General features: G+C 36.9%; 2 protein-coding genes across 2 annotated transcripts in view; one reads left to right on the top strand and one right to left on the bottom strand.

Annotated features, from left to right (window-relative positions):
• LOC134669490 (uncharacterized) overlaps window positions 1-8089 on the top strand; it is a 106842-nt gene extending 98753 nt beyond the window's left edge. The window contains exon 12 of the mRNA XM_063527077.1: window positions 1841-8089. Within this exon, the coding sequence (XP_063383147.1) occupies window positions 1841-1936 (96 nt within the window). The 3' untranslated portion in view covers window positions 1937-8089. The remainder of the gene's footprint in view (window positions 1-1840) is intronic.
• Window positions 8090-11404: 3315 nt separating this feature from the next.
• The window catches only part of LOC134669473 (elongation factor-like GTPase 1), a 260990-nt gene continuing 252136 nt past the window's right edge, over window positions 11405-20258 (bottom strand). The window contains exons 10-11 of the mRNA XM_063527056.1: window positions 12772-12956; window positions 11405-11837 (exon numbers count right to left, since the gene is read on the bottom strand). Coding sequence (XP_063383126.1) covers window positions 11649-11837; window positions 12772-12956 — 374 coding nt within the window. The 3' untranslated portion in view covers window positions 11405-11648. The remainder of the gene's footprint in view (window positions 11838-12771; window positions 12957-20258) is intronic.

Below are 20258 nucleotides of genomic sequence, written 5' to 3'. Positions count from 1 at the left end.
TTTTCGGACCTTTTAGTACAGTCATTATAGATTTTGACCCGTGAATAATTAGTTCTTGGATTTTTTTTTCGTAGGTCCCTCGGGGGGGTCACTGGGAGTGTAAATTCAAAAAGTAGGCTTAATCAGGCTCCTGCGTATATTCAAAAAATGGTTTTTTTCCAAAATAACGGTTTTTCTTCAATAACTCGGCCATTTTTGATTTTACAGTAAAACCGTAAGGACAAAAATTGTAGGAAATTTGATTCTCTACAAGTTAGTCCAGTCATTATATCCAAAAAAACCGACCCTTCCCGTGAATAATCAGTTCTTGGATTTTTTTTTCGTACGTCCCTCGGGGGAATCACTGGGAGTGTAAATTCAAAAAGTAGACTGAATCAGGGTCCTGTGTATATTCCAAAAACGGTTTTTCTTGAATAACTCGGTCATTTTTGATTTTACAGTAAAACCGTGAGGACAAAAATTTTAGAAAATTTTATTCTCTACAAGTTAAGTCCTCACAATTTTTCTTCTAGGATCGATAGTTTGGAAATAAAATTTGAAAAAAGCGACAAATTCAAAATATTTTCAACATCTCGTTTATTTTCAACTTTACGACATAAATGAAGAGGACTAAACTTGTAGAGAATCAAATTCTGAACAATTTTGGTTCCCACCTTCTTTCCCCCAAAATCGATATTTTAGAAATTAAACCTGAAAAACGCGACAAATTCAAAATATTATCATTATCTCCTATGTTCCACGCTTTACGGCATAAATGAAGGGAAACAAAGTTGTAGAGAATCAAATTTTGAACAATTTTTGTCCTCACGGTTTTACTGTAAAATCAAAAATGACCGAGTTATTCAAGAAAAACCGTTTTTCGAATATACACAGGACCCTGATTCAGTCTACTTTTTGAATTTACACTCCCAGTGATTCCCCCGAGGGACGTACGAAAAAAAATCCAAGAACTGATTATTCACGGGAAGGGTCGGTTTTTTGGATATAATGACTGGACTAACTTGTAGAGAATCAAATTTCCTACAATTTTTGTCCTTACGGTTTTACTGTAAAATCAAAAATGGCCGAGTTATTGAAGAAAAACCGTTTTTTTGGAAAAAAACCATTTTTCGAATATACGCAGGAGCCTGATTAAGCCTACTTTTTGAATTTACACTCCCAGTGACCCCCCCGAGGGACCTACGAAAAAAAAATCCAAGAACTAATTATTCACGGGTAGGGTCGGTTTTTTGGATATAATGACTGTACTATTTAGCTATATTGTGCGAGGTGATTAGGTAGGCCATACTGTACAACTTTTTCTATGGGACCAACTTCGAAATCACAAAATTTTTTTTTTGCCGTTTTATAGATTTTGGTCGAATGGATGTCGACATTTTCTATGGGAAGACCAATTTTTTTTGGGATTTCGGGGTTGGTCCCATAGCAAAAGTTGTTCAGTATGATCTACCTATAATCACCTCGCACAATATAGCTAACGGTCCAAAAATTACCCTGTATATTTTTTAGGGTTCCGTACCCAAAGGGTAAAAAGGGACCCTAAAGACTCCGCTGTCCGTCCGTCCGTCTGTCACCAGGCTGTATCTCACGAACCGTGGTAGCTAGACAGTTGAAATTTTCACAGATGATGTATTTCTTTTGCCGCTATAACTAAAAAGTACGGAACCCTCGGCGGGCGAGTCCCACTCGCACTTGTCCGGTTTTTTTACATGTAAGACTATAATTACCACTGCCGAGCAATACTTCCCAAAGAGTCATCTAACTTCCGTAACTTTTTATTGTAAAATATGCTTTTTCTGTGTATTTCGTCCGATTAACCCATGGTTTTCCCTTATTCCAGGTGCGACAATCTCTAGAAGCGCTATCTGGCGTGATATTAACGGACATGGCGCACACCACCATGAGCGACGTTCCCAACGAGACCGCCTTCAGTTAGCCCCTGGAACCCCGGGTTCCCGTCGGAACGTAGGACAACTCAAGCTCAGAACGGGCCGTTATATAAACAAACATGTTTGGATCCATTTCTGAGCAAGGTCAGAAGAAAAAGACACCCATATTTAAATAAAACGTCAGGTCAGATGGAATGTAATTATTCAGATGCTCTGAAGACATCAATCTGATGTGCTTATGGATGAAAAAAGGAGAAATCATCTTTAAAAACAAACTTTAAGAATAATATTGCTCAGAAAACACCTCAAACATACTCGTACAGGTCAAAATAGGGGCCCGAGTAATCTACGTCAACGCTTAGGAGATACATCATAAGGGGCGTGTTTTTGAGATTACGATTTGAAGTTAAATAATAATAACAAAATACTGCAGTAACCCAGAAAGGTAATCGAGATCTCAAAAGGATTTAACTGTTAAAAATATTATCTGCGAAATCACGAAAATATGACCCGGGTTTGGCGAAAAGCTTCATTTTGTCTTCATTCCAAAGGTGAAAGAAGACCTAGACTGATGGATTATGTGTTATTTTACGCTTATGTTGAAGGGCAGTGTCGACTGCCGTGTTATTTATTTGTAATTTAATATAATTTATTTCTAGAAACCAGTGTGTGTCGCAGGTGACACCAATTATATTCAAAGCATTTCTTTCATAAACAAAGCGTGCTGAAGCTTTATCCAATAAAGAAAAGACACGCAGAATTTATGTTTCAAATAAACGTGCAATAATGTGGATATGAAACTATGCCCTGGATAATTAATACCTATCCATAATTCCATCCATTGAATACAACAAAATATACTGTTTAATGTTGATCGTGAAGCAGTCCTACGGGCAGTATTTAAGTTTTTATCAAATCATTCGTTATACTAACTTGAGCGTTTCTTTTATTTGTTGCCATTTTTATATATTGTGACCTTTTTTACAACTTTTGTGTTATTTCTAGTCAGGATCGCGAGCCCTTTTCATCCTTATAGGAGAAAAAAAGTGTCCTAAAATTCCCATACATTTTTCAAACTTTCCTTTTTGTTACCGCCGTTCAAATTATATGGGGCAATGGTAACACAATAGGAAAAAAACTTTTTTATCCCATTAGGATCGAAAGAGCTCTTAATTCTGAGTAGATATAATACAAAAGTGGCAAAAAAAGGTTACAATATAAAAATGGCACAAAATAAAAGAATTACTCACTTAGCCCTTCGTCTGTAATATTTAATTTATTGGTAAATATGTGATTATTCATGTATGATAGTATAGGTTTATTGTAACCAGTTTGTATGTCTGCAAGGCATTGTCTACGTCATATTTGTGTCAAACACAACATTTAGATAAGGGTAGGGTGTTTGGGATATCATCATAGTCACAATTAGATTCAACTATACCGCGTCGAACTAACTTATTTACACACTAACACTTCAGTACTAAAAGTGATGTAAAAACTACAAATACGTTTAAAGAACAATCGTTCACTTGGTGTATCGATTTATACCTACTAAACATTACTTATATCGCGAATGTTGTCATTAGTACAGTCATTATAGATTTTGACCCGTGAATAATTAGTTCTTGGATTTTTTTTTCGTAGGTCCCTCGGGGGGGTCACTGGGAGTGTAAATTCAAAAAGTAGGCTTAATCAGGCTCCTGCGTATATTCAAAAAATGGTTTTTTTCCAAAATAACGGTTTTTCTTCAATAACTCGGCCATTTTTGATTTTACAGTAAAACCGTAAGGACAAAAATTGTAGGAAATTTGATTCTCTACAAGTTAGTCCAGTCATTATATCCAAAAAAACCGACCCTTCCCGTGAATAATCAGTTCTTGGATTTTTTTTTCGTACGTCCCTCGGGGGAATCACTGGGAGTGTAAATTCAAAAAGTAGACTGAATCAGGGTCCTGTGTATATTCCAAAAACGGTTTTTCTTGAATAACTCGGTCATTTTTGATTTTACAGTAAAACCGTGAGGACAAAAATTTTAGAAAATTTTATTCTCTACAAGTTAAGTCCTCACAATTTTTCTTCTAGGATCGATAGTTTGGAAATAAAATTTGAAAAAAGCGACAAATTCAAAATATTTTCAACATCTCGTTTATTTTCAACTTTACGACATAAATGAAGAGGACTAAACTTGTAGAGAATCAAATTCTGAACAATTTTGGTTCCCACCTTCTTTCCCCCAAAATCGATATTTTAGAAATTAAACCTGAAAAACGCGACAAATTCAAAATATTATCATTATCTCCTATGTTCCACGCTTTACGGCATAAATGAAGGGAAACAAAGTTGTAGAGAATCAAATTTTGAACAATTTTTGTCCTCACGGTTTTACTGTAAAATCAAAAATGACCGAGTTATTCAAGAAAAACCGTTTTTCGAATATACACAGGACCCTGATTCAGTCTACTTTTTGAATTTACACTCCCAGTGATTCCCCCGAGGGACGTACGAAAAAAAATCCAAGAACTGATTATTCACGGGAAGGGTCGGTTTTTTGGATATAATGACTGGACTAACTTGTAGAGAATCAAATTTCCTACAATTTTTGTCCTTACGGTTTTACTGTAAAATCAAAAATGGCCGAGTTATTGAAGAAAAACCGTTTTTTTGAAAAAAAAACCATTTTTCGAATATACGCAGGAGCCTGATTAAGCCTACTTTTTGAATTTACACTCCCAGTGACCCCCCCGAGGGACCTACGAAAAAAAAATCCAAGAACTAATTATTCACGGGTAGGGTCGGTTTTTTGGATATAATGACTGTACTACATGTCGTGTTGTTGTGTGGTGTTGTGACGTTAGTTTTATACTGTGTTCGTTCATGTATTCGGGCTGTATTAAGAGTCTATGGTTCACGCATCTATGGTTTTGCAAGTCACTCGTCTTGAGGACTATGACTCTACGATTTATTTTCTCATTAGACCTCTTTCATAATAATTTAATTTTGACTTGTTAAGAGCATTGTATGATCAATTTATGATTTTCTACTATTTTTATTCTTCTTTGTATTTTCATTTTTATTTATTTATTTCAAAAGTTTAGTTCGCCGTGGTAAAGTAAGAGCATTTACTGTTTTTACGTAATTGTGAATGTGATAGATCGTTAGAGCGAGGTGCTAGTAATGTTAGGGTAGGACTACAGACATTCCCACAGATAAGGCAAATCTATGAATAAATGACGGTAAAGTGATTTTATTACCCTCGTTTCATCTACTAAAATAATCGATCAAAAGCTACGGTTTGTCCACTTCGTCATTTAACCCAATGAGTATTTTTCCTTATGTTTTGAAACTACATATAACGGCGGATTGCCATGCCGTACGCAAAAACAAACTGTCAAACATTCCATACAAGCAACTTCGACAAACTACGATTAACAGTCTAATTTCTACCACAAAAAAACTCATTAGGTCAATTGATTATTTGACACCGAAGGGGCTCACAGTTGAAATTATTATCGATTTCTTTGGGCAGTTCAGATCATCATAACAGCTAATACAAATATTAGCTGTTATGATAATCTGAACTTTCTAGCTAAGACAGCAAGGCTGTTATTTGAATGAATTGTTTCGTTAGTACTCTGCCATCGCAAATGATTTCGGTTTGAGTGTGTTCGCATTTCTTGCCAATTCATGTTGATTGATTTATTTTATTCATAAATCTTGTTAAAGTTAATAGATCTTTAGTATCGAGGCATATAAATGAGCGTCAGTTATCTAAAAATTCCAAATATAAACTGCCATAATTCTGGCAAATAGAAGTAAAATCTGGCTAATATGAACGTGTGGAGCACAGATAGAAAATATGCTTTTTATGCCTCGGTCTATGAAATATGAAATAGTCGGCTAACAACAAAAGCTCAAGCCATAAATAAATAGGTAGAGTTAGACCAAGAAAAGTCTGCAGCGATTTTGACAGCACACGCAGTGCAAGTGTTATTTTAAACGTCAAACTTTTATGACACTATGACATATAAATAACCCTAGCACTGCGTATGCTATCAAAATCGCTGCAGACTTTTCTTGATCTAACTCTATTATTATCTCGATATCGTACTAGATACGAAGGCAATCATTTGCTATTGAGTCTTTGTTATAAACCGACAACACACCTGCATTGTCAACCTAAGTTTAAGATGCGGAACGTTAATTAATTAAGTAATTTTCGACATGTTTATTATCTTTTTATAGTGAAATGTTATCTCCTGTTAATTAGGCTCGGACTATATGTAACGGTTATATTCTAGTCTTCGGCGAAGAAGCTCAAGGTGCAATTGGTGAGTTACTTGCGTACTTATTGTTAGGTTTCCTTTTATGTGACAAGCTAAATTGTATGCTTCATTTGACACAAATCGGAATAAGGCACTTAAGGCAGTAAACGTACTAGTGCTCGACATGCTAATGCCCAATAGATGACACCTTGCTGCCACCTCTATTGACAATGACTAAAGTTTCAAGATGATATATATGTACTGGGACCGCGTCGAGCACCAGTACGTTTACCTTATCTGATATTAGACGCGGGCTATTTTTGTGTCGAATTGACATAGTTCAGGTTTCAGGGCAAAAATAAAACTTTTATAGGTCCAAACGCAATATTATTACATTTAGGCTAAGCATTTTTCACTCCGATTAATGTATGACATACGAGTAGCTAGACTGACTTCATTTTTCCGGACACATTTACAAACTTAGTAATTTGAAATCACCGTGTGGCCTATAAATATGTTTTTGCCCTAACAACGGTGCAAGATTGGTAGTGCATTTTGAAAACGGGTTTATTGTTATATCTTTATGTACATAGCTCCTTATCACTTAATTTCCCTTAAAATAAGTATAAGTGTACTCGCCCTTTGCAACAATCGTGAATTTTAATGTTATTTAATCATTTAGTTACACTATAATCAAGTGCTTTCTTCTAGTTATACTTGGTGTATCTGTGTTTAGCAAATCGCCGTTGGTTTTGTAAAATATCGCTCACGGAAGATATTTGTTATGGAAGGCCTAATTTTATTGTACTAGGTTACCGCGGTGCCAAAGTTTGAGCAAACGAAACAGTTACCCGCTGCACTGGGCCCTAACATTAGGTTTGTTACAGTAGAAGCCTCTTTGAGCAGTGCCCTATCACAAAGATTTTTATTTTCTTACCAATAACTGGGAGGTCTCCGCTGGTTGCGGTCCCCTGGCACACTGATTGAGGTAGAATGAGTCGCTCATAACAAGATAGACCTTATTTCAATAAGGCAGAGGCATATAATCGCTTACGTATATATTTTCGAGTTGGTAAAATGTCTCTCGGGTTCGGGTGAATTCGCGTTGACGTTTGGACTGAGGATGTCATCGCCATTCAAAGTATGTCTGAAAGGTCGCATTTTGACCGTATTTGCCCAAAGAATCGGTTGCATTTGTTTTTCAGAATAGAAAAACAAATGCTGAACCAAATTTGCACAAAAACGGCCAAAGACATTTTGACAACTCGCAACAACTTTCAGTTATTTCTTTGTGATCAGGGCACAGGCACATTGCAAGTCCATTTGTTCGCTTCAATTCCATTTAATCCCATTTCATACGAGTCACGAAGGAGGAATCATTAATTTTGCCAAAGACAAAACTAGACTAGTGGAAATATCAAAAAGTAGCTTAGTGAGGTTTGTACAATAGCTAGGTTGTAGGTAGGATAATGTGTTTTTTTTTTTTTTATGTGACATTTTTAGCAAAATGCACCACTTTGCTGGTTATTAACAGAGTCGACTTTTGTTTGCATCTTTGTTTTTAATTGACAAAGTGCTACGTTTTGACTGGAAACTTTTATGATGCGTTCGGTTTTAGTGGGTTGTAGTTTTTTAATGTTCCTGTTGTTAAAGAAAAAATGAGATAGGTAATTTTAACTTAGATATTGTAAATTAAATTAAACACACCATTCATCAATAAAATTAACAAAAAATAAATAGTTACTAGTAACAACTCACTAAACCCAAACAAGCATTGTGCAATGTGTTAGTGTTGCAAATGTTTTATTATGTTGGTTCATTTCTACAGCGTAGGAATTGTTAACTTGGTTGTATGTTCGATATTTTCTGTATCTGTTTGGAGTTGTGATTCTTTTATTGTTTGTTTATTGTAAATAATAGATAAATGAGTTTATTGAATATCATCTTTCATTTCTTTAATTTCACCCTTAATATTCAAAACATTATTGAAACAGCACAAAAAGATCTTGGTAATCTACACAGATGGTTTCAATGCAACCTGTTGACCATAAATACTTCTAAGACTTCATATATAATTTTTAAACCTAAAAACAAAAAAAAATAGGACAACATACACCTCTACGTATTGATAATGTAAATTTAAAACAATCCTACGAGGAGAAATATCTAGGTCTGATATTGGATAGTGGCTTGACATGGAAACCACACATCAATAAACTAAAATCAAAACTGTCATCTTTATTAGGATCCCTACGTGGCATAGTTAGATGTCTCCCGAGCAAAGTCCGTTACAACATCTATAATTCCTTAGTAAAATCACACTTGGACTACCTCATAGAAATATGGGGTAGTTCCGCTAAAACTAACTTAAAGGATATTAAAATTACACAAAATAAATTAATTAAAGTTTTGTTCCACTATGACTTCCTTACTCCTACTAAAAACATATATGCGGAAACTAAAATTATGAGCCTTAATCAGTTATACTATTTTAATACATGTATTTTAATCAGGAAGATCATAAAAAAACAAATCCACTGCCAAACAGCTTTTGTTACTAACAGACAAAAAGGCCGAAGGATCCTTCGCAGTGCGGATAATTTGTCCGTACCCTTTCCCCGGACTAAAGCCTATGGTAATAAAAATATTACATTTGAAGGAGCACGGTTATATAACAGTTTGCCAAAAAATATTAAAGAGGTTGAATCATTTAACATTTTTAAAAACAAGTTAAAGGTCCATGTTATCACTAATATTCCTGTCACCTGAATCCGGCCCTGGCGCTTAGCAATAGTCGAGCGCGAAGTGCACTGTGCGTGCGCATATTGTATTCTACCCGTCCCTCTATTTATTACAAGTGCAATAATTACCCACTATTGTCTGTGTGAATTTTGTTATTGTGATATTTGTAAATAATGTAAATAATTTAAGTATAAATTCAATGCTCACGGGCGCAATTGCATGGCATGTATGTAAATAGTTTTTAAGTCTCATTAAGTGAAATGTTAATTTCTTTTGAGAATAATAAATATCTTTAACCCGAATATCAAATAGCAAAGATGCGGCAATTATTAAGTAAGTACACATTGCAGATATAAACCTGGTAGTACCGTTTTTTTTGCTTATCGATTATGAAAAACAGATAAAAGAGAGCTGTCTCACTTGCATTCTGTCAAATAACGTCCTTTCGTGATCAAAAGGCTGTAGCTGTATTGTACAGTCAAGGAATTTAAATTCCGACCCATTTCGTACTTTGTCACAGTGACAACCGTATGAGGTCTCTAGCGGCTTTCATATTGATTGTCACTGTGACAAAGTACGAAATGGGTCGGAATTTAAATTCCTTGACTGTACCAATGTGCATTTTTTTCAATAGAAAAGAAAAACACTTACTAAAAAATAAATATTTATTAGTATATACAACAAAACAATGCCTTAGAGAGACCTGACTTCGTTTACAAAAAATGACGTCTAAAAGCATGGAGTAGGTTACCAGTTTACCTATTTGTAAATGCATTAAGATGAATTCATACATCGCTATGTTTGTATTTATAACATAAAACATTAACCTATGTATAACACAGCAAATAGCTGGAACAGCATATTATGAATCCTTAGGTGTCGTGGATTTACGAAGTGCTCGTTGATCATTAAATATAATAATCTGCCTTTATCATGCTTGCACTTTAGTTCCAATAAATTACTGATTCGTTGTGACAATAGGTAGGTACTAACTCGAATCCAAAATTAGAGTAATCCGACTTTTGCGGGCGTGTACTTCGCCAGATTATCGCGTACCGTTATGTAAGGCCAAACCACACCGGATGCGTGTGCGTGACGTGCGCGTGCACGTACGCGTCCCGCTGCGTTGTAGAATATGAAAACTCATAAGAGAGGACACACCGCTTGCGTGACGTGTGCGTGACGTGCGCGTACGCGTGACTTGCACGCAACGCAGCTCCAACGAGACAAACCGGCTGCGTGCTGCGTACAAGCCTGCACGCAGCGGAGCGGCAACGTCGCTTCGATGCGTGTAGTGATGACGTTGTATTTACCGGCGTTCCCTATGAGAGGGCGAACCGAGCAGGTTCGGACACGCACCGCTCGGTGCTGCATAGGTGCTGTGCGTGTACACGCGCGGCTCTCTTGTGTTTATTTACAACTCGGCCGGTGCGCGTGGAGGTTTTTATAATGGATTACGAAATGAAAGAAAAACTTATTGAAGTAGTACGCAAATACGAATGTATTTATAATCAAAAACACAAAGATTATAAAAATTCGACGTATAAAAGCTTGTTATGGGAACAGATCGGTGTCGCAATTGGAATAGAAGGTAAGTCTATGTTTTGTTTTAGGCTATACTTTTTGTCTTGTGTATTTTGTGCGTGCGTCGTCAATAATTTTATTCTCGAGTATCTCGATTAAAATAGTCCATTGATTTCGTGAATCCACACTCTTTTAGGTTTCGTTGGAGTATTTTGCGTTAAAAGTAAGAGGAGTGCCTCCTCTTCATCCAATGAACTGCTATCAAACATTGCTAATCGTCTAGCTACACTAGGGACTAGGGAATAGTACGGAAATGGCGGCGGTCGTGCACGCAGAGCTGCAGCGTGCGCCTGCGTGACGTGTACAGCACTCTGCGTGGCGTGCGTTGCGTGACGTGCGCGTCACCCGGTGTGACAGGGGTGCTGCGCACGTCACGCAGCGCACGCCACGCAACGTGCTGCACACGCAGCCGGTGTGGCTCGGCCTTTAATTGTATAATAACAGCTAACCGTTATAGTCGCAGTTGTACCTTATGATTATGAAATACGTCGTTTCGTGAATCAAGGATTTCCTTTGGCGAGATTGGTCCTGAAAACGATTCCAAACCCTAAACAGAGTTCCCATACCTAAACAGATATTAAACAAGGCTAAGGATGTCTACTCCCATGCATTAAAAATCTGGGTGGCTCCAATTTTTAAATACATCTTAGAAACTCAAAGATTAATTCCGCCAAAGAAAATCTTTGGTTCAGAGAAAGCCGTATTTGACCTTTTTATGTTGTGTACAAATGCAACTACCGTTCTTCCTCAAATATATTTTAATTATTTTAACAATTTCCATATATCTATAAAAAATATGGTTTCAAACGGCCAGATGTTCCATATCTATACTCTGTATCTTTAGGTATTTAATGAAAAGTAAACAAATAGTTAGGGAGGGGTAAGGGGGAGGCCTATGTTCAGCAGTGGACGTCTTATGGCTGAGATGATGATGATGATGAAACAAATAATTTGTACATTTTCGGGTAAGTAGTTATAACATTTATTGGTTAACCAACCAAATACAAGACCACCTGGATCAGTCACTGAACGACCTGACTTTAACCTATATTATTTGATCATGTAATGTTTTCATCTACCCTCAACTGGCTTAAGGAGCCATTTGAGCGTAGATGATTTTTACTTTTATTTAAATACCTAAAGATACAGACTATAAATCCCAGTGTTCGTTTTATTTCTTCTTGGACAGCGTCCTCTGCTTCTCGGCGTGCTGCACTAGATGCCTGTCGGTGGCGAGACCCTTGCGCGCACGCACGGCGTCCATGTATGCCTTGGCACGGTTCACGCCGTCCCACTTCTCCCCCCACTGCAGGTACTCCTCCTCGGTACGGGGACGCCAGAATGGATCGATTTCTATCACCTGGAGCAAGGAACGATTAATATGTACTTTAAAGTAGTGGAGTCGTTACAGTTACAATACTAGGTTATCAAACTTTTTGGATTGCAGCTGAATTAAAGGTGACAGCGACGTAAATAATATAGGGTAGAGAGAATAGATCTTAGTTACCACTATACAATTAGGGTTATGGAACAGCCGTATATAAGCAACAGTGGTCAACTAAGATCCTATGATCAGACTTTCGTGTCGGTTTTATCGTTGTTATACGACATAACACAAAAAGTAGGTAGTATTATTATAAATACATATATAAAATAATTTGCCATCCTTGAGTGAGGAGGCAGGTATTTCAAAGAAGTGATGGAAGACATGGACGGTAATATTTTAAAATGTGGTCCATTCTTTTTGGAATTAAATCATAGTTGGCTTACAAAACTGCTACGGGTGCTTTTAATCTATCTGTCGTTGGTATCATGTCATGACTACATAAAAACGCCTGGCGGACTAGGATGAGCAATAACTTGCTTCCGTCATTATTAACCATACAATAAACAAAACGAGGTTTATATTTTCGATGAAATTCGGCGTTGCGCAGTGCAATAGATGCTATAAAAATATCAGTAACATATTACAACGTGAATTCAAATACATAGAAACACTGGCGTGACTAATGGTCACGTTCCATTTCTAACCGCAGCTGCACTACCGGTACTGAACGCGTCGCTGTCATTGTCAATTTCCATAGTAAAATTGACAGTAATGCAGCTGCGGTTAGAAATGGAATGTTACCATAAATAATATACGTCCGCTTTATCTCCCAATAGCTGAACTACAGTTGAGCTGCCGCCAGGCCGAAGGATGGAAGTCCTGACCTCCAGTCCAGGGCCACGAGACCAGAGAGTCACGGGCGCTGAAGGGCACCCGGTCTGCAGGAGTATTTATGTATTTTACTCACCTCCCAATGACTGAACAGCAGTTGTGGCGCCGCCAGGCCCGAGGTGTGGGTCCTGAGCTCCAGGGCGAACTTGAAGCTCTCCGCCACGGGCATCAGGGCTTGGACGCGGAATGATGCAGAGCCGGTCTGCAGATCGCTGCCTACGACGCGCCCGCCGCGGCGGCCCAATGCCGCGTAAAGTTTGCCTGGTGACAAGAAACATTCATTAATATGGAATTTATTTGTTTTAGGCTCTTGGTCGCTGGTGTACGCTTTAAGGTGACAGTCCATTTCTAACGACAGCTGCACTACTGTTAATTTTACTATGGAAATTGACAATGACAGCGACGCGCCGACGCGTTCAGTACCGGTAGTGCAGCTGCGGTTAGAAATGGAATGTTACCATTCCGCAGCGTGTAATGACGGCTTGAACATTGCGACCACTAGCCACAGAAAAGCCCGAAATGTGAAGAAACAAGGATTCAAAATAACAGTTTTGAATGATCCACGGTTAATTTCACTAGACTTATTATATCGACCGGGATATGAACATCTTCTTCACGGGTAACTACCCGTGCAACGTCGACGTTGCGTCGAGCAGCGGCCACAGAATTGTAGACGCCGACGCTCGAAAGACGCCAGATGTGGGGTGGATTGAAAATATTCTTACTGTACACGGTCTAGATTTTCTACAAATTTCGAACACAGGAAGAGAACATGCAAAATCGCTTTCAGTAAAAAAGACGTCATAAATATCTAAAAAGCCATCTTTCCAACCATTTTTGTAACTGTCAAGTGGTGTAAAAAGTGTAAAAACCTCGTATCCGCAATCCGTGAAGCCAACAGGAAGCGGCGAGAAAAAAACGGGCTCCCAAAAAAGTTCGCTCCGTGGGCTCGAGTCTTGACCAAATATTCGGAGTGCAGTCGCGTAGAAAAATTCCTCGGCTCTTTTAAGGACAGAACACACGGGGCAGTGCGGTGCCGAGCTCCATTGCTATCCGAGCTTTTCATGATTTTGATTAGCTCAATTGCGTAACAAGACCCTATACATCTCTAAGGATAATTTGATAAACTGTATAATCTTATAGTTCTGACACCTAGAGACATTTACACCTCTAAATATTATAGTTTTTTTTGTGTTTTTGTATCTGTATGTTTTATATTATTATTATAGTTTTATTTTTATGTAATTCGACATTAAGAGACCATATGCATCTCTAAGTAATTGTAATACGTTAGTTTGAATTTGTAGTTGCAGTTAGTTGTATTTTATAAAATTGTTGATGTATTGTTATTATTTTTGATTGTATGTAAATTCGATGTTGACGTGTAATTAAAAGTGCCCTTGTGGTCTAACTATTTGCTGAATAAATGTTGAAGTTTGAAGAAAAATCGCGTAACTTAGGAAGGTTGTATATTTTTTATATCATGAAGATAACAAACTAGTGTCCGGCTGATAATAGCGGTCACTGTTTCAAGAAACACTCATAATCATGTGTATAAGGTATATAATCGTGTTGCCGGTATTTTTTAATCTATAGAATACAAGGATTGACTGTGGACTGGTTAAGGGACGAACGCATGACCGACGTAGCAGACACAGTGGATTGATGAGTTCAGTGTTTGCCCTTCCACAAAAAAAATTTAGATTGTTAAATATGAGATAGGAGACTTAATAACAAGCATGTTAAGTTGCTAAGTTTACAGTAGATTCTTAGCGTATTGAATTTAAGTAGGTAAGTAGGTACAAGCGTATCGTGTCTGTAGACCTTATGGTAGACTTGAAAGCAGGAATTTTAAAATTTCCATAGATGATCTCTACGTTTTTGGAATTTCTACGGCTAATAAACTACGGAGCTTGCTCAGTGGCACATCGCACCGTGTGTTCTCCGTCTATGATTCGTCGCGGTCATTTTGAGATGCAAGGGGGGCTTCCGGTCACGGCCAGCATCCGGTTCAATAGGTCACGTCTCTGGGAAAATTAACGTGTCGTGGAATGTTCACAATGCGCCCGTTTTCACAAACAATCAGTGGGGAATGCTGTTAAAAGCTTTGGCAATAGTTCGTTCGGATGTTAACAATGGGGGCAAATAATTCTTATGTAAACTCTTTGATAGGCATTTTTTAATCACCCAAAAAAATGCAAAAAGACGGTCAAAGGTAAAGTATGTACTTAAGGGTTAAGAATATAGAGCCTAACCAAGGTAAGTTTTTACGCCAGGTACTTGGTCAAGGGTAAAGTATGACGATCTCAAACATTGTCACTGCTAATTCGGTGCAAACTTTGCTTGAACGGACTTGAGATTACATGTAAGACGGATTATAACAGGTACTAGGTACATAATACCTACACGTCACAATATATAGAAAGTTGAGACATAAAGTAGACTATCACGTCTGTGATTTGGGCACGTATTTGAGGTTAATACCGGCAAAAACTAACGAGTGCGGTTATAACGCGGCGGGCGACGGACGAGCGACGGAATTTTGGGCACCAACTACACAGGGACTACTATCTGAACAGCTACCTACGAAGTTACCAAAAGATCTTTTTGACCGATTCTATCTGTGCCGTTTTAATTGCTTAATTTTATTAACAGCATTCAAGATATTTTATACATATTGTGCTTATAGGAAAATGTAGATACCCTGGGTTCTGTTTCACATTCTTAGCAAAGAGGTGTTCCATCATTGGAACATACATAGATAGGTTGCTTTAATAATTAAGACCTGTCACCTGTCTCACCCCTGGGTGTGTAATGATCGATATAAAAATAATTAATATATTTTCTGTAGATATAACAACATTTAATATAATTTCAGAAAATATAATAACTCATTTTGTATAATATACATTTGGTATATTATTAAAATGTTTCATATCATTTTGTATAATTATCTTTTGATATATCACTCATTTATTATAACGATCATGTGATATAATGCTCATTTATTATACAAGTATTATTATATAAGAATTATTCGGTATAATAATATAGTAAAGGTATTTTTATGACGACATATGTAAATGTTTAACGCGGATTAGGTAGTGGTAGCGGAGTCAGTTATGAAGTTGACCCAAAATTTTTTTATTAAGCTATGAGCTTCATCACATATGATCTTTGAGTAATTCTAAGCATTTCAAGCCTGGGAAGCAATAAGGGGAGGGGGGGTACAAAGATGGCCGCCACCCGTCATCATTCAAAAAAATCTGTTCTGGTCCTGGTGGCTACTAGGGCAAGTTTGGTATCATTTTCGTATAAACCGGAGACGTAGAATTCATTGCTGATATTTGTTTTTTTCAGCTTCATAGTAATTTTACAAGAAAAACGTAAAAAGATGAAAATTTAGGATGGAGGTTTTTGCTTTGAGAGCTAATAACTTTTGTATAGTGGCCAAAAATATCATATAAAAAATACTATAATAAAGCGTAATTCATGCAGATTCTAAACATATACACGTTGAGTAATATCCTACTGCAAAAAGATGGTGAAAAAATTATTAAATGACCGCAGCGCGGGTAGTTGGACTCTCGCTAGGCGGCGTTTATCTTACAAAATGGTCGAGTACGAGTATCTACGTAGGTAACTATGCTTACTTTGCTAGATTTTATGATGACGAATAAAATGCTTTCTGTATATTTAATGTCCGCAGTTTCCAGTACACAGACATAATTCTGGTACCTATAGGTTAAAAAAATACACACAGGTATCCCCATGTCTAAAGAGGAGGGCGGCTCGCATAACAAAAAGTTATTAGCTCTCAAAGCAAAAACCTCCATCCCAAATTTTTATCTTTTTACGTTTTTCTTGCAAAATCACTATGAAACTGAAAAAAACAAATATCAGCAATGAATTCCACGTCTTCGGTTTATACGAAAATGATACCAAACTTGCCCTAGTAGCCACCAAGACCAGAACAGATTTTTTTGAATGATGACGGGTGGCGGCCATCTTTGTACTCCGCCCTCCTCGACTAGACGCACGCTTCTTATCGCCTCCGAGGCTAGAAATGCTTAGAATTACTCAGAGATCATATGTGATGAAGCTCATAGCTTAATAAAAATTTTTTGGGTCATATATGGCAGCGATCCGTAACTGACTCCAGTATGGTTTGTTTTGTGTAATGGACGCAAATCTAACCTAACCTAACCTACTTTTCTGGTAGCGGTTCGTTTAGTGTAGGGGTCGCAGTTCTTAACCTAACCTAACCTAGTATTCTGGTAGCGGTTGGTTTTGTGTAGGGGTCGCAGTTCTTAACCTTATTACCTACCTAGTTATAAATAGCAGTTCGTTATATGTAGAAATAGTCGTTTTTTCTAGTGTGTAATAACGAATGTGGAATTATATATCTAATACATTATATCAGCAATTCTACTTTAGATGAAATAACTTTATATCATAAATTCAGTATAGAAAATATGCATTATACTTGAAGAATGTTATGCTAAATGTTATTAGATCAATTAATCTTTATATAAAATGATAATTTATATCATATGAAAATATATTAAGTGTTGTTATATCATTTATTAATTATACTAAATAAGCGTTATTGCAACTGATATTATAATAAAAATGTTTATAGCCATCGATACGCACCCCTCACCCCTTAGGGTAACAATAACATCCTTACAAACCACAAAACGCACTGAAATGTATCCAAAAAAGTGTCGGGCACGTTTTTAAATACTTATAATAAAGTTAAGACACCACTATTTGCCATGACAATGTTTAATAACTTAGCTTTAATTTTAAAGGTATATGATACAGATATACAGATTTCTGCAATTAGTTAAGGTAGTTGCCGTACGCGTCACATCCCCGAGAAAGTAGACCTTTATATGGAATGCCCCAGAAGATTGTTCGGTACGGGAGCTTTACACACTTTTGAAGCTACCTACTGTTTGGAAACCTAGTTATTATCTCTAATTTCAGACTCATCTCTTAAAACTCGAGACAATCTCCCAATCCACGTAATGGGAGGTGACGTAAGCAGAGGCTGCGCGCAATTTGCCTCGCTCCACGACACCCGCTTCCTGCGGTTCATTCAGCACAACTTTATGAATGGCCAATCACCACGCGGCAAAGTTTTTACGCCAGGTACTTGGTCAAGGGTAAAGTATGACGATCTCAAACATTGTCACTGCTAATTCGGTGCAAACTTTGCTTGAACGGACTTGAGATTACATGTAAGACGGATTATAACAGGTACTAGGTACATAATACCTACACGTCACAATATATAGAAAGTTGAGACATAAAGTAGACTATCACGTCTGTGATTTGGGCACGTATTTGAGGTTAATACCGGCAAAAACTAACGAGTGCGGTTATAACGCGGCGGGCGACGGACGAGCGACGGAATTTTGGGCACCAACTACACAGGGACTACTATCTGAACAGCTACCTACGAAGTTACCAAAAGATCTTTTTGACCGATTCTATCTGTGCCGTTTTAATTGCTTAATTTTATTAACAGCATTCAAGATATTTTATACATATTGTGCTTATAGGAAAATGTAGATACCCTGGGTTCTGTTTCACATTCTTAGCAAAGAGGTGTTCCATCATTGGAACATACATAGATAGGTTGCTTTAATAATTAAGACCTGTCACCTGTCTCACCCCTGGGTGTGTAATGATCGATATAAAAATAATTAATATATTTTCTGTAGATATAACAACATTTAATATAATTTCAGAAAATATAATAACTCATTTTGTATAATATACATTTGGTATATTATTAAAATGTTTCATATCATTTTGTATAATTATCTTTTGATATATCACTCATTTATTATAACGATCATGTGATATAATGCTCATTTATTATACAAGTATTATTATATAAGAATTATTCGGTATAATAATATAGTAAAGGTATTTTTATGACGACATATGTAAATGTTTAACGCGGATTAGGTAGTGGTAGCGGAGTCAGTTATGAAGTTGACCCAAAATTTTTTTATTAAGCTATGAGCTTCATCACATATGATCTTTGAGTAATTCTAAGCATTTCAAGCCTGGGAAGCAATAAGGGGAGGGGGGGTACAAAGATGGCCGCCACCCGTCATCATTCAAAAAAATCTGTTCTGGTCCTGGTGGCTACTAGGGCAAGTTTGGTATCATTTTCGTATAAACCGGAGACGTAGAATTCATTGCTGATATTTGTTTTTTTCAGCTTCATAGTAATTTTACAAGAAAAACGTAAAAAGATGAAAATTTAGGATGGAGGTTTTTGCTTTGAGAGCTAATAACTTTTGTATAGTGGCCAAAAATATCATATAAAAAATACTATAATAAAGCGTAATTCATGCAGATTCTAAACATATACACGTTGAGTAATATCCTACTGCAAAAAGATGGTGAAAAAATTATTAAATGACCGCAGCGCGGGTAGTTGGACTCTCGCTAGGCGGCGTTTATCTTACAAAATGGTCGAGTACGAGTATCTACGTAGGTAACTATGCTTACTTTGCTAGATTTTATGATGACGAATAAAATGCTTTCTGTATATTTAATGTCCGCAGTTTCCAGTACACAGACATAATTCTGGTACCTATAGGTTAAAAAAATACACACAGGTATCCCCATGTCTAAAGAGGAGGGCGGCTCGCATAACAAAAAGTTATTAGCTCTCAAAGCAAAAACCTCCATCCCAAATTTTTATCTTTTTACGTTTTTCTTGCAAAATCACTATGAAACTGAAAAAAACAAATATCAGCAATGAATTCCACGTCTTCGGTTTATACGAAAATGATACCAAACTTGCCCTAGTAGCCACCAAGACCAGAACAGATTTTTTTGAATGATGACGGGTGGCGGCCATCTTTGTACTCCGCCCTCCTCGACTAGACGCACGCTTCTTATCGCCTCCGAGGCTAGAAATGCTTAGAATTACTCAGAGATCATATGTGATGAAGCTCATAGCTTAATAAAAATTTTTTGGGTCATATATGGCAGCGATCCGTAACTGACTCCAGTATGGTTTGTTTTGTGTAATGGACGCAAATCTAACCTAACCTAACCTACTTTTCTGGTAGCGGTTCGTTTAGTGTAGGGGTCGCAGTTCTTAACCTAACCTAACCTAGTATTCTGGTAGCGGTTGGTTTTGTGTAGGGGTCGCAGTTCTTAACCTTATTACCTACCTAGTTATAAATAGCAGTTCGTTATATGTAGAAATAGTCGTTTTTTCTAGTGTGTAATAACGAATGTGGAATTATATATCTAATACATTATATCAGCAATTCTACTTTAGATGAAATAACTTTATATCATAAATTCAGTATAGAAAATATGCATTATACTTGAAGAATGTTATGCTAAATGTTATTAGATCAATTAATCTTTATATAAAATGATAATTTATATCATATGAAAATATATTAAGTGTTGTTATATCATTTATTAATTATACTAAATAAGCGTTATTGCAACTGATATTATAATAAAAATGTTTATAGCCATCGATACGCACCCCTCACCCCTTAGGGTAACAATAAC

Source organism: Cydia fagiglandana, chromosome 12 (genome assembly GCF_963556715.1).
Source record: "Cydia fagiglandana chromosome 12, ilCydFagi1.1, whole genome shotgun sequence".
NCBI lineage: Eukaryota > Metazoa > Arthropoda > Insecta > Lepidoptera > Tortricidae > Cydia > Cydia fagiglandana.
Note: the sequence above shows the minus strand (reverse complement) of the source record. Positions and strands in the feature narration are given on the sequence as shown.